General features: G+C 42.5%; 1 protein-coding gene across 3 annotated transcripts in view; it reads left to right on the top strand.

The window, feature by feature from the left end:
• Positions 1 to 17,195, top strand: part of RC3H1 (ring finger and CCCH-type domains 1) — a 139,383-nt gene that overhangs the window by 82,643 nt on the left and 39,545 nt on the right. For all 3 annotated transcript variants that reach the window (XM_066623162.1, XM_066623164.1, XM_066623163.1), the window contains exons 15-19: positions 2,856 to 3,069; positions 5,596 to 5,686; positions 5,809 to 5,944; positions 14,251 to 14,421; positions 15,539 to 15,645. In XM_066623162.1, the coding sequence (XP_066479259.1) occupies positions 2,856 to 3,069; positions 5,596 to 5,686; positions 5,809 to 5,944; positions 14,251 to 14,421; positions 15,539 to 15,645 (719 nt within the window). The remainder of the gene's footprint in view (positions 1 to 2,855; positions 3,070 to 5,595; positions 5,687 to 5,808; positions 5,945 to 14,250; positions 14,422 to 15,538; positions 15,646 to 17,195) is intronic.

Here is a 17,195-nt window from a genome sequence, read left to right as displayed (position 1 = left end):
TGGAAACATAGTTGCAACAAATGCTTTGCCTCCAGAGGCACCATGGAGATAGAAGTGAACACATAACACTAAATAGAAAGTGGAAGCAGACAAGCTCTAAAACGTGGTTTGCTTACTTTATACTTGGAAGCTTAGAATATGACTTGGGTTCTAAGCAATGTTGTAAACTAGGATTTTTAAAAATGTGTTCCTAGCAGCCCTGGGGCTCTCAGAGACCCCTTCAGAGGCTCCACGAGTGCACCTTGAATGGCCGTCTTCTGCTCCCTGCTCAACTTGCATGTTCATCCTCCCACCCACCCTGTTTGTGATTCTCCTTCCTTGTTCCCCTTCTGCCAGCTCTTGACCAGTGTTGGGCTCAACAGTGTGCCACTCTGCATATGTACAAGTGCTCTGGGGCTCCCCAAGACAATGTGCACACACCAGCAGGGCTCCTCTGAGACTCCTTTTAGGAATGTACGAGGGTCGCCCAGAAAGTAATGCACCACATTTTTTTTCTTCAACAATTATTTATTGAACACAATGAAACTTACACACAAGAATGATGTTTCTTCTACACTCCCTATTTTTCCATGTAATCTCCATCCAGTTCTATGGCCTTCCTCCAGCAAGACACAAGGGCATGTATGCCCTGTCGGTACCACTCCTTGTTCTGGTCACGAAGCCATTTCTGCACTGTGCGAATCACCTCTTCGTCATCCTCAAAATGTCTTCCACGAATGGCATCCTTTAATGGCCCAAACAAGTGGAAGTCTGAGGGAGCTAGGTCAGGGCTGTAGGGTGGATGGGGTAACACAGTCCAACCCTGTTTAGTGATGTGTTCCGAAGTCCTCAAACTTGTGTGAGGCCGAGCGTTATCATGTTGAATCAAACATTCACCTGGGTTGTTATGGCGCCGAAGTCGCTGGAAGCGCTTCTTGAGTTTGCTTAATGTCTTCACATAAGCTTCAGAATTAATGGTGCTGCCTCTTGGCATCACATCAATGAGTATGACGCCCTCACAGTCCCAAAACACAGTGATCATGACCTTACTGGCGGAAGCAGTTGCTTTGAATTTTTTCTTCTGTGGAGATTGAGGATGACGCCATTCCATCGACTGTCGTTTTGTTTCGGGCTCAAAATGGTGAACCCAGGTTTCATCACCTGTCACAATCCTGGACAAGAACGCTTCCCCCTCATCTTCAAAATGTTTCAGCAACTCAGAAGAAATGTTTTTTCTGAGAGATTTGTGGTCCACCGTAAGACAGCACGGAACCCATCGTGCACACACTTTTGAGTAATCAAGAGCACGGATGATTGCATCCACACTTCCTTTGCTGATTGACAGCTTCAGCGCCAACTGCCTAGTCGTTATGCGTCGGTCCTCGCAAATAAGCACATCAGCAAGCTGCATCTTGTCAGGTGTGACAGCCGTGGATGGCCGCCCCGAACGCTGCAAATCTTGGAGCTCTGCCGAACCGCCTTCTAATGGCCTCACCCTCTGTGCCCAGCGACTAACCGTACTTCTGTCGACTGCAGATTCTCCATAAACTGTACACAAACGTTTGTGAATGTTCCCAACAGTTTCTTTCTCCGCAGTGAGAAATTCAATGACGACACGCTGCTTGTAACGTACATCACTTACAGACGCCATTTCGAAACACTGCTGCAGCTACGCTATCTGTCTGAAGAAACCAAAAATTTGTGTGCGCACTCCTGAAAATTCAAATAATGTATATCTAAAGTTTCGCATTCGTACCATTACTGTAGGTTGAGAAAAAATGTGGTGCATTACTTTCTGGGTGACCCTCGTAAAAGGTTCCAGAGACTGAGAAGTTTGAAAACTCCTGGTGTAAACTATTGTGATGTCTGTTGGTTGTGATGTCTTAATGGGGCCAGAGTCTCACCCACTGATTCAGAAACAATTGTGTCAGAATGCCACAATTATAACACTGCAAGAGAACTACTACCATGCTTCACAAAATATATGCATGTATTTATTAAATAAAGGCTTCCACAAGGCCAAAATACTCACCAACAAAGCAGGCTGCCTCCTGCAGTTCGTCCTAATTCAGTTCTCTAAGTTTGTCTCCTTCCAGTCCATTTTATGTGTTTCTTTAATATATAAAATTTTGCAGTGGGTGTGATTAGGTGACATGGTTATTTTCAGAATAAATATGCAGTAAATACAGTTATCTCAGAATAGCCATGACCAAAACAGAGATGTATGCAGGATCACAGGAAGTTGGCCCCCTTGGAAAGCAGGCAATCCTTACTCTTATGCAAGTAAGCTTTCAGGGTGTAAGAGTGAAGTCTGCCTCTGATTTTAATGCAGAAAAATGAGTTGGAAGTTTAGGAAATACTGGTCTAATGACAACAGTGGGTGGAAATAGTATATGATAACCTTATAGGCAGCATTTCAGACTCAATTGTACCAACTACCCTTCCAGTAAGGTAAAACCATGGGGTCTTAAATAAAACTGAAGTCCTCCAGGATATGGTAACATGAATACTGTATTCTCATTGACCACTACCTTGGTGCTTATTCCACCTGTCCAGTAATTTGGTACATCAGAATTGAAGGGTATCTTGTAATATCATGCTGTACTGCGTGAAACGAAAAACTAAGGCAAATATCCCTGCCAAAAGTTCAAAAGAACCCTAAGCATAGATCAATTGCAACCTGCCTACAGCAGAGCCTACTCCCTTAATGCTATTAAGATTAATTTGACTGGATGTTTGAAAAAAGATTTTAATGCAAATACCCTTCATCCAAAGACATTTCCCCTTTCCCCTTGCTGATTGTAAAATAGGAGCTTGATTCCTGCTGTGAATAGTGTGAGTGAAAAAGAGCTTTGCTCATTTTTCTTTCTTTCCAGAATGTGGATAGCAAGGGGATGCGAGACCAACGGTTAGATTTGCAGAGGAGAGCAGCAGAGACGGGTGACGATGATCTTATTCCATTTGGAGACCGGCCTACTGTTTCAAGGTTTGGTGCCATTTCACGTACATCCAAAGCGATGTATCAGAACCCTGGCGCTATGCAAGCCATGACAGTTCAAGGAGCACCTACAAAACCAGTCAATATTTCAGGTATAACGCTTGCTTCTTTGGGAAACCTGTTTCCTTGAACTGTAATTTTCTACCAGTACATGGCTGAAATGTGAAAGTGGGGCTGCCCTAAGCACATATTAGTCCTTGCTAATAGTGACCTGGGATTTGTGCAGAAATAATGTTTTTGAATTTATACTTTGCCTTTTGATCAAAATGATGCCTACAATATTTTACAGTAGAAAGCTATAAAACAACCCTGGAGCTCCTGCATCCTCTGGCCAATGCCTCTACTCACTTTTCCAGGCAACTAGCAGTAATAGCATAGGTTTTTTTCGGGCAGGGAGGGGAAGCTAAGCTCCCTGCCATTGCTCTGTTTTCTAGCAGAAGGTTACAGGAACAACCAGGCTGATCTTTGCATGGTGTTCATCCTGGGAGGCAGGAAGTGCAACCTCCCAGAGACTCTTAGTCCTGTGATTGATGGAGAGACCAGAGGATGCCTTCACTTGCCATTTCAGTCCCCACGCAACTGAAATTATTTCAGAATTTCAAGCAGAATTATTTTCAACCAGGAAGTGGAAGGCAATCTTAACCTTAGTATATGAATTTTTTCCTTGGATTGTGCATTTTTTTTAAATGAAAAAGATGGAGGATGTTCAAAGATTGAGAGAGCAAAGTACCCTTTTAAACAGAGTGCAGAGAACTGCCCAAGAAGTTCTGTGCGCCCAAAGCGGAGTTGAATACACACTCCTTGAACTTCAGCCTTCTGTACCACCTGCCAAATCTTTTTTCTCAAAAAGCGGAATTCTAGAAGAGTGTTGTGATGTGTCATGGGGCCATGTTGTTCCACGGTAAAATATTGTTTCACTGGGCTGGCACAAAGCCCTTGAGCTTACCTAAGATAGTTTCTTGAGTCCCAGCCCTCGCCTATAGCAGCTACAGGTTGAATTCACTTAGAGTTGTGCATTGTGTTAAAGTCTCAGGTTACACACTGACGTGGTGGGACAGAGAGGCAAATTGAGAACTCCTTTGTGTCTATATGAAATAGTAGGTAACCAATAGCTTAATCCAACTTGTACTGGAACAGGCAGGCAAGGAGGCAAGATAGTGGCCCAAAGTGGCTCAGTTGGAGGTAAGGGGAAACTCTTCCCCTTACCCCCAGGCAAGCCACTGCAGCCCCAATGGGTCTCCTCAGACTTGCACCATCTCAGGAGGGTGCATAAGTCAGAGGACAGTGGAGTGGCTTGCAGCCGCTCTGCACCACTTGGGAATGAGGGCTAGGATCTGGCATATCTGTGTCCCTTTGCTGACCCAGCCGACTCTTGAGGAGGCGCAGATGTGCCTTACAGCATGTTTGCAATCCTCCTGGGCAGACGCAAAGGACTTGCGCTAGTCCAAGGCGCAGTTTGGATTGCTCCCCAAGTGTCTCTTCCTGTTTGGAACACACAGACCTCTGTGGGGCAAAGCATAGAAGTAAAAAAAAATGTGCTTACATTGATAAATCCAAAGGGTTTTAGAAAACATATTGAGGTACAGAACTAGCAGATTGTTGCCCACCAATGAATATGTTGGGCTATACTGCTTGTTATAAATGTCAGTATACTCATTATTTGAAACCAAACATGCAATGTGCTGCCTATATATACCAATATACCATTGGACAGGTGGGACAGTTTCCTTGAATGCTAATCAGTCAGCAGGTAGGTGTGGTGCTGCTGCTGCTGTCACTGTGACAACTGATTCAGTCATCGTCCTCTTTGCCATTCTGTCAAGTCCAGGAAAGGAAGATGATAAACTGTTGCTTAGCAATGTTGTTGAAGTTGACAGTGGGCAAGGAGAAAGAGGGAGAGGGTGAGAAGGTAATATTTGTGTCAGTACCTTGGTTTTTGACATGGAGAAAAGGGCTTAAAACTGTAGAGCTCTGTGTCTGCCTTTTTAAAAAACAACACAGAACTCATGTTGATTTTGCACTCTTTAAAGCAAATTGTATTAATTATAGCATTCTCCTCAGACTGTCTTCCATCTCAGAAAACTGGTTATGCTGGAATTTAAATAAATTTTGTCCAGGCTCTATGTCAGTGGTTCCCAAACTTACCAGGGTCACAGCTCCCCCACAGCCTCTTCCCAGCTCAGCCAGACACTGCCATCTTGGATCTCATGAGATTTTGCAAGATTCAAGATGGTGGTGTCTGGGAGAACTGATAGGAGGGGCCACCTGGGGTATCCAGCAGTGCCTCTGCAAATGCGCAGCAACACCCTAAGGTGTCAAGATGCATACTTTAGGAACCCCTGCTATATGCCCTTCTTGGGACCACATGAAGTGCTTAAAATCATGATATTGGTCAGCTTCTTAAACAAGTGTGTGCCCTGAATACACAGGGGCTCCAACCAGCAACACATAGGTGGAAATGTGTCAATTGGATATTGTGAGACTTTCTCTTGTGACATTGAAGGTAGAGAAGGTAGAAAGATATTGGGCCAATGCACAAACCCAGTTAGCATGTTACAGTACATTACACACAGTATTAGGTGGACATGAGTAATGCCTTCTTTCTAATTGCCTTGTAGATTACAACCCTTATGGAACACACAGTGCATGGGGAGGCTCACCGTATTCATCCCACCAAAACATACCTTCTCAGGGACGCATTAATGACAGGTAAGGGTGTGAAACCTTGCTATTCTCAGTTGTGCATGCTATTCATATTTTGAATGTTATTCTGACATTCAAAAAAGTGGGAACTGAAACTTTTTTCGTATTCATCCCCTGTCCCTAAAAAGGGAGAGAGTGTCTGTGCCTGATGTGACTGGTCATGGGAAGCCTTTGCCCTCATCTGAGAGGGAACAACAGCTACGACTTGAATTGCAGCAACTAAACCATCAGATTAACCAGCAGACACAACTGCGAGGACTGGAGGTATGTACACATGTTCTCCATCATTTTCTAAAGAAATCTTGAAGAAATTGAACGAGAGCAAGAACACATTATAAATATACATTTATCTTTGTTTATGTTGAAGTTGTATTCAAATCATTTCACAGCATTTCAGAATGAAAATGAGCATTTCAGAATCATTACTATTTTGCAATTTGAAATGTGAACTTAAAAGTTGCTGTAACTGGACGGTAAAAGGTAGTTTCCATTGATTCTACAGTTGTCTTTCTCTGTCCAATTATTGCAACTTTAAGCCCACATTTCAAATTGCAAAATAGTATTGATTTCATTTGTACATGTGCATGCACTTACTTTTTCTGTCAGTGTAGGACCCATAAATTTTTCCTTTGATGTGAATAGGTTTTCTATTTTTGGGGTTCCTGAAGTAATGATACAGACAAGCCTATGTCTGCTTCTGCTGGCAGAATGGGCATGCACACTGTTGCAAAGTGTTCCATAAAGCACGTTGCGACCGTGCAGAGGCCATTGCCACCAGTGGAGAGGCCTGCACCAGCAGGCCTCTGCCGATGTTGGAGCAGTGCCCACCAAGCAGGGTAAGTCCAAAGCCAGGAGGTAGGGGGAGAGTGGAACAGGGGTGTAGAGGGGTTGTTTTGAAACAGGGGAGGAAAGGGGTTCAAGGCTGACACATGGACAGGGATGGCAGAGGAGGCCTCCACTGCATCCTAATCCCTGTCCTGCCCTAAAAGCCCTACATGAGGCTACTTGGTTCTGTGCCAGTGGTTTTGCTGACGCAGCTCCAAGTAGACCCATAAAAGCTGCTGGGGCTCAACATTGGGTAAGAGAACAAATATTCACTTTCCTCAAGGAGACCTCCAGCTGCCTCTCTGCCCATGTAGAATACAGTGGTAACCATTTTGGCACCACTGTATTGTGCCACAGGCAGCCCAGTTAGAATTGGGTTGTTAGCAGTCTTCCTGTGGTGTGTTTAATTTTGTGTTGTTTGACCTTTCCTTCCAAAACAGCAGCAAGCCAAAATAAGTTCTGTAATCTATTGAAAATGCATCTTGGAAATCTTACAATGGATTTGATTTCTTGGAACTAGAATTTATACTTCTGAGAGGAACAATAGACAGTAGTAGGAGCTGTAGTTCACTTTCATCCTAGAATAGCAATATCCTCTCCCAAAATAAACTGAAGAGAGGTTGTGACTGCCTGTTGCGGGGGGAGGGGAGAGGGCTGCAAATAATTTCACAGTGCAATCCAAAGTTGAATTAAGGCCTCTTGAAATCAGTGGAACTTGTGCCATAGTAAGTGTATTTAGGACTGAAGTGTAATTCATATTTTCCCAGTGGCAAATACTTCTATCCTTTATTTTCAGAAGACATGGCTGACTTTAGGCAAAGGGACATCAATGGTGTTTATAAATTTGGCAGGAGCCTTGGGCAAAAGTGACTGTTGCAGGAAGCAATTTATTACTGTTTTCAAGAATGATCTGTTGACATTTTTGTATAAAAGTTCAGGAACAAGAGAAGAAATTATGCTTAATTCTTGCATGCTTGCCTTTGTTAAAGCTGTAGAAGAGGAGTATTGGCTGGTTTAAGCCATTTGTGCCCAGGGACCACATTTATGCCATTTATGGAACAGGGACCAAATGTGTACACCTGTGGGCCGGGCAAAAAAATACCCAACTGTTGCTTTTTAATATAATAAAATGCATTATTGAATGCCTAATGATTCAGGTGCTAGATTATTTTTTTAAGTGATTCCTTACCTGCTGCTGTGATAGGCAGATATTTCTAAAGTATTTGTTTTTAAACTTCAGTAGTATCAGGACTGTAAAGATGCATTCATTCAAACAAAGCCTCATTTTAGTAAAATAATTACATACTTTTTTTAAGACCCAAAGCTGTTTAAATTGTAATGATGTGAAATATGAACATAACATCAGCAATAGCAGAATAGCAACCATGGAAAACAATAGTCTGGTTCAGACATTAACAAGTGTTTAGGGGTCCCAATCCAGCCCCTCTCTTGCACATATGAAGAGTGAGAACTTCAGCTTGCACTGTAAGAATCACAGTTCTATATTAACATTATGAACTTGGGGAACTGCAGCTTCTAACAAATTAGAATTGAAACAAGCTTAGGGTATTGTATAGAGGTTTGATATTCTCATTGGTTCCAACTCTAGTTGGTGAAGAAAAACCCTTCCCAAATTTTTACATAATATACATGACTTGTTTTCAAAGGAAACAAAAGCTTTCACTCTCATGTGCACAAAAGAGGAAGAAAATGCTGTGGAGGTGGTGGGAGGGCACATGCCTTCTTTGTGCTTATTTGACAGCACTAAACCCTGACATTACATCTGAATGGAGAAATGTGTTGTCAGCCGGATTGAAGGAGTGCCATCTTAGCCCCTTTGCCCTGAAAATAGAAAGAGGTTCCACAAACATGGATTATTTATTTATTTTATGTATTTATTTATTTATACATACTCCGCCTTTCTCTTCGAAGGGCACCCAAGGCTGCTAACATTCAGTTAACAATAAAAGTCTAATTTCAAATCAAATGCATACCAAATGTGGCTTTGTCAAGCTGCATTAATATGCATTTTGGATACACAGTTGACAATGTCTTACATAAAAACAAAGCCTTGAGTTGGATACAAAGTCAGGATGTCTCATATGGTCTACTATTCCATGGGTAGCACCCCACTGTTTCCATTTGCTTATTAGATATTGAGCTGCATGAGAAGTCTAAATAACAAACTGAAGTTAAGGTACTCTTGTACCCTAAATTAACCCATGGACCCCCCTCAAGTGATACATACTATTACTGCCTCACTGTCCCCAGTAAGGTGCAGTAAAAAGCATGTAAACACTTCATTTTTTTGTGCAAGTCACTCTTAAACATGCTGCCTCCATGCCACTGTACATATAAGCAAATCAGGAACTGGCTGTGTGCATCTCAAAAGTAAATTTCAGAACATACCCACAGCACTGATAGACTGTCTCCTTTGTTGTCCTACCATTGTGTCAAGCCCTGTATTTCATTTTTTGCACAAGACATATTGTCCTCACACCAATCTATACTAATATACGAATAACTGATGAAAACAAATGTGTATGTGTGCAAAGTAAACTTTGGGCCACCCCAAATCATTTTCAGAGTAGTTTACCCATTTTATCTTCAAAATAACTTGGAGGTAATTTAGGCTAGGAAATGGTGACATGTCCAAGGTTACAGGCAAACTTCATGAACAGTGATTTGAATTCATTTATTTTTAATAGGTGTTATTTATCTTGCTGCCTTAAAGTTATACTAGAGAGAGAATTCCATGCATGTTTACTCAGATGTAAGTCCTGCTGTGTTCAATGAGATTTTCAGCCTAGTGCATTGGACATGTAATCTGAAATCTCTTTTCTTCTGCCAACACATGAATAAGATTCACCATCATGCAAGCAATGGATTTCTCCACTGATTCCCCCCATCACCTCCAGTCAGCTGGAAAAGAGTAATGTTTCTGTTAAATTCAGCAACCTAATCTGCATTCTTTTGTTTTTTGTTCCCTTTTAGAAATAACAGCCCTTCCTCATGAGCTCATAGATGCTCATAGATTTCCTGTGTCAAGCCCCTGTTGACAGGGGCTTAACCTGTGAAACGCTTTACTAGACTAGAAATGTCTATCTTCAAAAAACACAGGAGATGTCTTCAATTTTATTTTAAATTTTTTGGGTTTGTATCAGCCCCCTCCCCCTCATTTGGGCAACATCTCATTTCCTGTCTACTGGAAAGGATTAGGTTCCCTCTATCTCAGGGTCATAGGATATGGAGAACCAAATTCGCTGGGTTCAGCACTGTGCTGCCTGGAAGAAGAATGCAGAAGGTGCCCTTGCACAAGCAACATCCTCTGCCTATTTGCATGCCCACAGGTCCAGTCCTCATACCTACCCCAAGAGAGATTGTGAGCAAGCAGGCAATATTGGTCAGGATCTCTGGCAAAATCTTTCTCAGTCCAGAGATATTTTAAATAGGGGTTGCTAGGAACTGCACCTTGGGCGTGCAAAGTATTAAATATGTAGTGTAATTTGTTTTCTCTGATTACTTAATATATTAGGCTCCAACCCCATGATATCATGTGATGCTGCATAAGCCCTTTCAGTCATGTTCCTATTTTAATCTCTTAAATGTTGGAGCATTCCTAAGATACAGGAAGCCTGAGATACAGGAAGCCTAGTTGGGCCTTTGGCCTGATCCAGCGGGGCTCTCCTAATGTTCTTATTTATGCTACTCTTGTGCCAATTTCAGACAGCAAAAGCACAGCAAAACAACATGGTTACATGTTTTGCATTATGAAGACTTCAGTCCTAAACACATTTGCTAGGAGTGAACCCTGTTGAACACAGTGTGACTTACTTCTGAGTGAGAGTGCCATAGTATTGCCCTGTTGGTATAATATTTCTGAACATTTAAGCAACATATTACAGATGGGCTCTCCTTAATGACAGATTCTGAGGCACACAAAGGTCGTATATGACCTCTGCACGCTCCAGAAAGCCTCCCAGAGGCACTTATGGTTGTTTTTTTTGTCAAATCTCTGGTTTTGATAAAAGTTTCTGGAAGGCTGAGAATGGTTTCACTGCAGATACCAAGGGCCAACCTGTACAGAATATTTCTTGCTGGCTTTTGTTTTTTAAATTTTGGGTTCCTTCCATCTTTCCCTGAAAATTCTTAAAGAATTTTCCCTCTTTCCCATAAAATTCTGAATTTTTTTTTAAAAGACAGCACACTTGGTAGCTAGGGAGCTCACTCAGTTCCTCTCAATAGATATCTCCTACTATCCATACTGGTGAGTTAAAAGAAAGATATTCTAAAGTGTCACCAAAAAAGTGTCACCACATAGAACCATAATGAAATTTTGAAGAATTCTGGAGACAATACACAAACTTTTGCCACAACATACTTAAGTGATAGTACTGTATTTTTTTCACACTGACCTTTGAGTAGTCTGAACACACAAGAACATAAGAACAGCCCCACTGGATCAGGCCATAGGCCCATCTAGTCCAGCTTCCTGTATCTCACAGCGGCCCACCAAATGCCCCAGGGAGCACAGCAGATAACAAGAGACCTGCATCCTGGTGCCCTCCCTTGCATCTGGCATTCTGACATAACCCATTTCTAAAATCAGGAGGTTGCGCATACACATCATGGTTTGTACCCCGTAATGGATTTTTCCTCCAGAAACTTGTCCAATCCCCTTTTAAAGGCGTCCAGGCTAGACGCCATTACCACATCCTGTGGCAAGGAGTTCCACAGACTGACCACACGCTGAGTAAAGAAATATTTTCTTTTGTCTGTCCTAACCCGCCCAACACTCAATTTTAGTGGATGTCCCCTGGTTCTGGGGTTATGTGAGAGTGTAAAGAGCATCTCCCTATCCACTCTGTCCATCCCCTGCATAATTTTGTATGTCTCAATCATGTCCCCCCTCAGGCGTCTCTTTTCTAGGCTGAAGAGGCCCAAACGCCTTAGCCTTTCCTCATAAGGAAGGTGCCCCAGCCCCGTAATCATCTTAGTCGCTCTCTTTTGCACCTTTTCCATTTCCACTATGTCTTTTTTGAGATGCGGCGACCAGAACTGGACACAATACTCCAGGTGTGGCCTTACCATAGATTTGTACAACGGCATTATAATATTAGCCGTTTTGTTCGCAATATCCTTCCTAATGATCCCAAGCATAGTGGTTCTCAGACTTTTTAGAGGCCCTCTAAAAACAACCGCAACCTGTCTCTAACCTTAGCAGCACACTACACTGCAGGACTGTCATAAGCCACTGTCTGCTTCAGTCCAACCTGCAAGAAGGAAATAACACTGGACTGCATTGCTGTTAACTGCTCTGCCTCCGCTCCCTCCGGAGGGAACGGAAACATCTCCAGAGGGTACAGGTTGGACCCACCCTGCAGGTTTGGAAACCGTGGATAGTCAAATCCATGAGTCCCAAATCTGCGGGTAAGGAGGGACACCTGTAGTGGGCAGGCTGTCGTAACCCACACTGTCTCAGCTCCCCCCCCCCCCAATTGGGATGATAGTCCCTGCTTTGGACTTTCAGTGGTAGGACTAATTTTAGATGTTTAAACTCTTAACTTTTTCATATGAAAAAAGACTAGGATTAGAAAGTACAGACACAACTTTCTTTGCTTGTAGTATGGTGCTGCCCAGTCTTAGCTATGGTGAAATCCTGGCTTTCCTAGCTCTCACTTCCACCCCTAGCAACACTTAAAAATGGCTCCTGTGCAAGAAAATGGCCTATACATAGGATCCTTCTCTCTTGTGTTTTTCTATGTCTTTGCTAGCCAATAAGATCATGTGAAAAATGAATGTTCTTCGATAGACAACAGATTACATATGAATAATTGTACATAGGGATAGAGATTTTTCCTGCATTGTATGGAATGTGAAAAAGATTAACAGTGATTAAATTACAGGTGCTACACTCAGGGACAGCGCAACTTGTGATCTGTTCTAGGGAATCCACTGGGCACCGCCTGTGAATGGTATCACAATTTGTCCTTAGAACCCTACACTAGATATATATGCAGGGTGGCCTTCGTTATCTGCCTAGGTTCCAATCCTGGAACCCGCTGAATACTGAATTCCGTGGATACTGACATCTATGGATGTTTGAATCTGTGGATTTGGGCCACCTGGATCCTCTAGGCACAGCCAGAACTAGGTTCTGGTCACCTCCTGTGCCCTTCTGAGACCTGCAGAGGCTGGCTGTAACCTCTGTGGTCCTTAGACAGCCTCCTCGACACAACCAGGACAAGGGGTTCAACCACAGGTTCAGAACCTCCGGATGATGGAATCCGCAGGTTCTGAATCCATGGATACAGAGGGTCCACTGTAGTAAAGGCCAGACATTGTCTATACAGAGTATATGTGCAAGGAGATAGTCACAAAGAACATTCACTCCACCCCACCCTGGCTTCCAACTGGAGGTGGTGGATGAACCAAATATCCAACTGAAATGTTTTGCAGCAAAATTGACCCACTAATTTCATCCACCAGGTAAAACATGTTACATCTCCCATTTCCTCTAAAACAAATTAATGAACAAAGAACATTTTATTTCTAACTGATTGGGCATTAACCATAAGTTTATTTGATTGTTAGTCATTTAGCTTTGATGACTAAATAGGAACCTCTTTATTCAGAGGGGGTAAACTTCTGAATATCTGGTGCCAGGGACAAACGAGTTGCATGCTCTTCTTGTGGACTCATGGAGGTATCGTGGCTGATCTGATATACTTCTTAGATTCTTAGTCAGTGGGATTTGCTTTGTCAGCCAGCTTAGAGCAATTTTACAAATATCTCCGTTTGTACAACACGTTGAAATGAAAAAGTATTAAAGAAGCAACAACTCTGTTACTAAGATTAAACAGTTTGACCTACCTTTTGGAAAAACAGTTCTGCATGTTTTATGAGGTACAGTTGTGCCCCCATTCCACAGACCCCTGTGGATACAGAAACCGCAGATATGGAGGAGGACACCTGTATTGATAATGACCCCCCCACCCACTGTTTAAGAACTTAACTTAAATGTGTATATCTTTCTTTAACACAGTGCTGTAAGCAGTTAAGCTTACAGTACAATGCAATCCAGCTCTGAGCAGAATGAATCCCTTGATTAAAGTAGTTCTGAAGCTATATGAGAAGGGGTTAACTGCCACTTCTTGTCTAGCATCAAGTGTTGGTTAAACAAAGGATTCACTGCCAGGGAGCCTGATTATATCACTGTTAAGCTTGCAGCTCGATGCAATCCAGCTTGAAGCAGAGAATCCCTTGATTAAATTAGCTCTGAAGCTAGATGTGAAGAGGTTAACTGCCGCTCCCCGTTCAGCATTGGAGCTTGTTTAAAAACAGGATTCACACTGCTCAGAGCTGGATTGCATCATGTTGCAAGCTTAACTGCTTATAGCGCCCTGTTAAAGAAAGATATACCCACTTCCCCCGGTAAGTTCTTAAACATTGTTAATGCACATGGGAGGGAGATGTGGGGGGCCACCACATCCATGGATAAGTGAAACCATGGTTATAGAATCTACAGATATAGGTCCCCATAATTATATATCTGACTTGAGATTGCCTTCACCTGTTTGTAAAACATTCCTAAGAATAAGGGTCTGTTTCTTATATACCATGTGATAACAAGGAAGGTGAACTTTGGCAACCAAGCAATACTCCTAAATTTTGGCCTGATATCCATGTCTGCATGGTGTGTATTGTGTGCTCAGATGTGTATGTGCTTGGCTTTGTGCATTTAGGCTGCTAGTAACAGGCTGCTGATGCAGAGGGAGGTGCCCACCTTGGCAGGTCAACCACAGCCCCCACTGCCACCTCCTAAGTGGCCTGGAATGATCTCAAGTGAACAGCTGAGCTTGGAGCTGCACCAGGTGGAGAGGGAAATCGGGAAGAGAACACGAGAGCTGAGCATGGTGAGTGCTTTGTGGGTGGGTCAATTAGACATGGAAGATGCAGCTGTTGCTTGCTGAGTTGCAGTGCTTCTTCCTGCCTTGTAGGAAGGTGCTCTGCTGGATGGCAGCTACCTGTCTTAGGGCCCAGTCCTAAACTTCCCCAGTGCCCAGAGGAAAAGCAGCACCAAAATGGCTGCCACTGTATCCTGTGTGGCCAGAGAAGCTGCCCTTGGTCTCATCAGGGGAAGAGAATGTCAGTACCCTTACTCCATTTTCAGTTCAGTTGGCTCAGATGGGTTTACACAGATCTACGCCTGCTCAATAGCAGGTGCAGAAGCAAGGAGACCCATGTCGGTCTCCGGGGCTTGGGAGGGTGCTTTAGGATTCAGCAGCAGAGGCTGCTGCTATCTGCACCCCCTCCCAGGCCTAAACCTCCCTCCAGCCCTTCCTCCCTCCACCCAGTTCCACCCTCCCCCCACCATCCCCCTGCCCTGAAAAGCTTCACCACCAACTGGTGATGATACTCACTGTCCAGAGCTCCCCCAACAGATCTTCTCAGCACTGAACCCCAGCACCAACTGGCACTAACCTCAGTGCAGGCGCTGCGGCCTTACCACCAGCAGCAGAGTGCCTTTCAGCACTTTTTATGACAGCCGGAGCTGGCAGTAAGGCAAGAGCACAGGTGTTAAACCCAATAGGATCGCGCTGCTCATCATTCACAATTCTGAGGCTAGAGTGAGAAATATTCTGACTTTGATCACATATAGTGGTTTGTTTTGCTTTGTGAGTAGTGATAGGGCCGTTCTGTGAAATACCGCATAGAAAACTCCTACTGTTAAGTGTCAGTAAACATTTTCATGGCAAATGACATTTATAACAGGGCAGTGGTTTTCCGGACTGGTGTCAGACTACCTCAGTCTCTGCTGCTTGGTACATGTGCTTTTGAGAAGCTGTGTATTCTGATTGAGTATCTAGGACAGATATTTCTCAGCTTATGTTCTCTTGTCCTATGGCTTTTGTATGAGATTTTGGTATGACATAGTTTGGTTTTACAAGTTGCCATTTCCTCATCTGTAATACAAATTTGCAGAAACCTTTTGTGTATAGTGAATGTAGGTTTTGCATTTCCTTTCCCAAGGAGAGCCAATCTTCACTGGATGTAAAAAGCAAAGTGGGAGCTAATAAGCAGGCGGAAAATGGACAGCATAGCAAGGTACCAGCTGAAGACCTTGCCCTGACGTTCAGGTAATAGAACACAATTTTTTACTGGTCCTTTAATTATAGAGAGCATGATCTAACATGCAAGGAACATGTAAAGTGATCAGAGTACCTGTGTATGTGTGCTTATTTTTATTTTAAATTTTCTTTTCCCACACTTTTCCCCCTCTTGTTAAAGATTTGTTCAAGGTGCATCTCACTACAATGCCACAAAATTTTAAAACAATAAAATCACAAAAATATGACAAAGCACAATAATTCAGTAGTATCAGAAACATACTGCAGGACAACAAATAAATTACATCAAACCAGCACCAGAATAACAAACAGAACACAAGTGCAACACAAAGGTCTTCGGCCAGCTCTGAAATTGAATTATTAAGGGAATTGACCTCATAGTTTACAGGAGGCAGTTTCATAATCTGGGCCACCAGCACCTTCCATGTATTGGTGGCAGAACACATAAAAGTGTCCTCCCTGAAGACCTGTGTACAGCAGGGACAAATAACACAGGTCTACAAAAAGAAATTTTTTTTTAAGTTGCCAAGGTTGTTTGAATGAATTTAGGATATTTTTGTGGTGCTGAATCCAAAAATAACACCAGTTTTGCCTGATCGGCTCTAGTTTGGGGGTATGGCATAGCCACCTTATATGCCAATTCAAGCAGCTTCCTTATGAGGAAGCAGACATGATGGCTAGAGACAATTAAGCAAAACCGATGCCATTTTTGGATTCAGCACCCCTAATATACTCAATACTGTATATACTGTAGGTCAGTGTTTCTCAAACTGTGGGTCGGGACCCACTAGATGAGTCGCAAGCCAATTTCAGGTGGGTTCCCATTCATTTCAATATTTTATTTTTAATATATGAGACTTGATGCTACCATGGTATGTGACTGCATTTGGGGAAATGTTACAGACCTGTACTTTTAACAAGCTACTATGTATATTCAATATCTATATTGTATATACTATGTATATACTATTGTATATACTATGTATATATACTATGAATATATAGTATATATATGCATGTATATATACTATGTATATACTATGTATAATACTATTGTATATACTATGTATAATACTATTGTATATACTATGTATATACAATGATAGTAAATGGGACTTACTCCTGAGTAACTGTGAGTAGGATTGCTAAAAATTTTCTTGCTTGATGATGTCACTTCTGGTCATCACTTCTAGTGGGTTCTGACAGAGTCTCCTTCTAAAAAGTGGGACCCGGTGCTAAACGTGTGAGAACCACTGCTATCAGTCTAACTTTTACAACAATAAAATGTGTGTGGACCATTGTAAGTTTTAACATGTGCCATTACAATGAAAGGACTATCCCTAGATTTATAACAGAAGAACTAAAGGCATGAAAATTTAAACTTCACTGGGATTTGGATATTGCATGTTTTGCATAATTTTAATGATGTCCAGAGAAGGCATGAAAGCCTCCAAAAAGCCAAGCAAGCCCAGTTTGTATTTTTGGAGCCTCATTCTCTGGTTAAATTTAGAAGTTCTCTAACTTCAGCCATGTCAGAATCTCTTGCCCTGCTTCAGGTA

The sequence above is a fragment of the Tiliqua scincoides genome, chromosome 4, assembly GCF_035046505.1.
Source record: "Tiliqua scincoides isolate rTilSci1 chromosome 4, rTilSci1.hap2, whole genome shotgun sequence".
Lineage (NCBI taxonomy): Eukaryota > Metazoa > Chordata > Lepidosauria > Squamata > Scincidae > Tiliqua > Tiliqua scincoides.
This window is presented reverse-complemented; position numbering and strand designations above follow the sequence as displayed.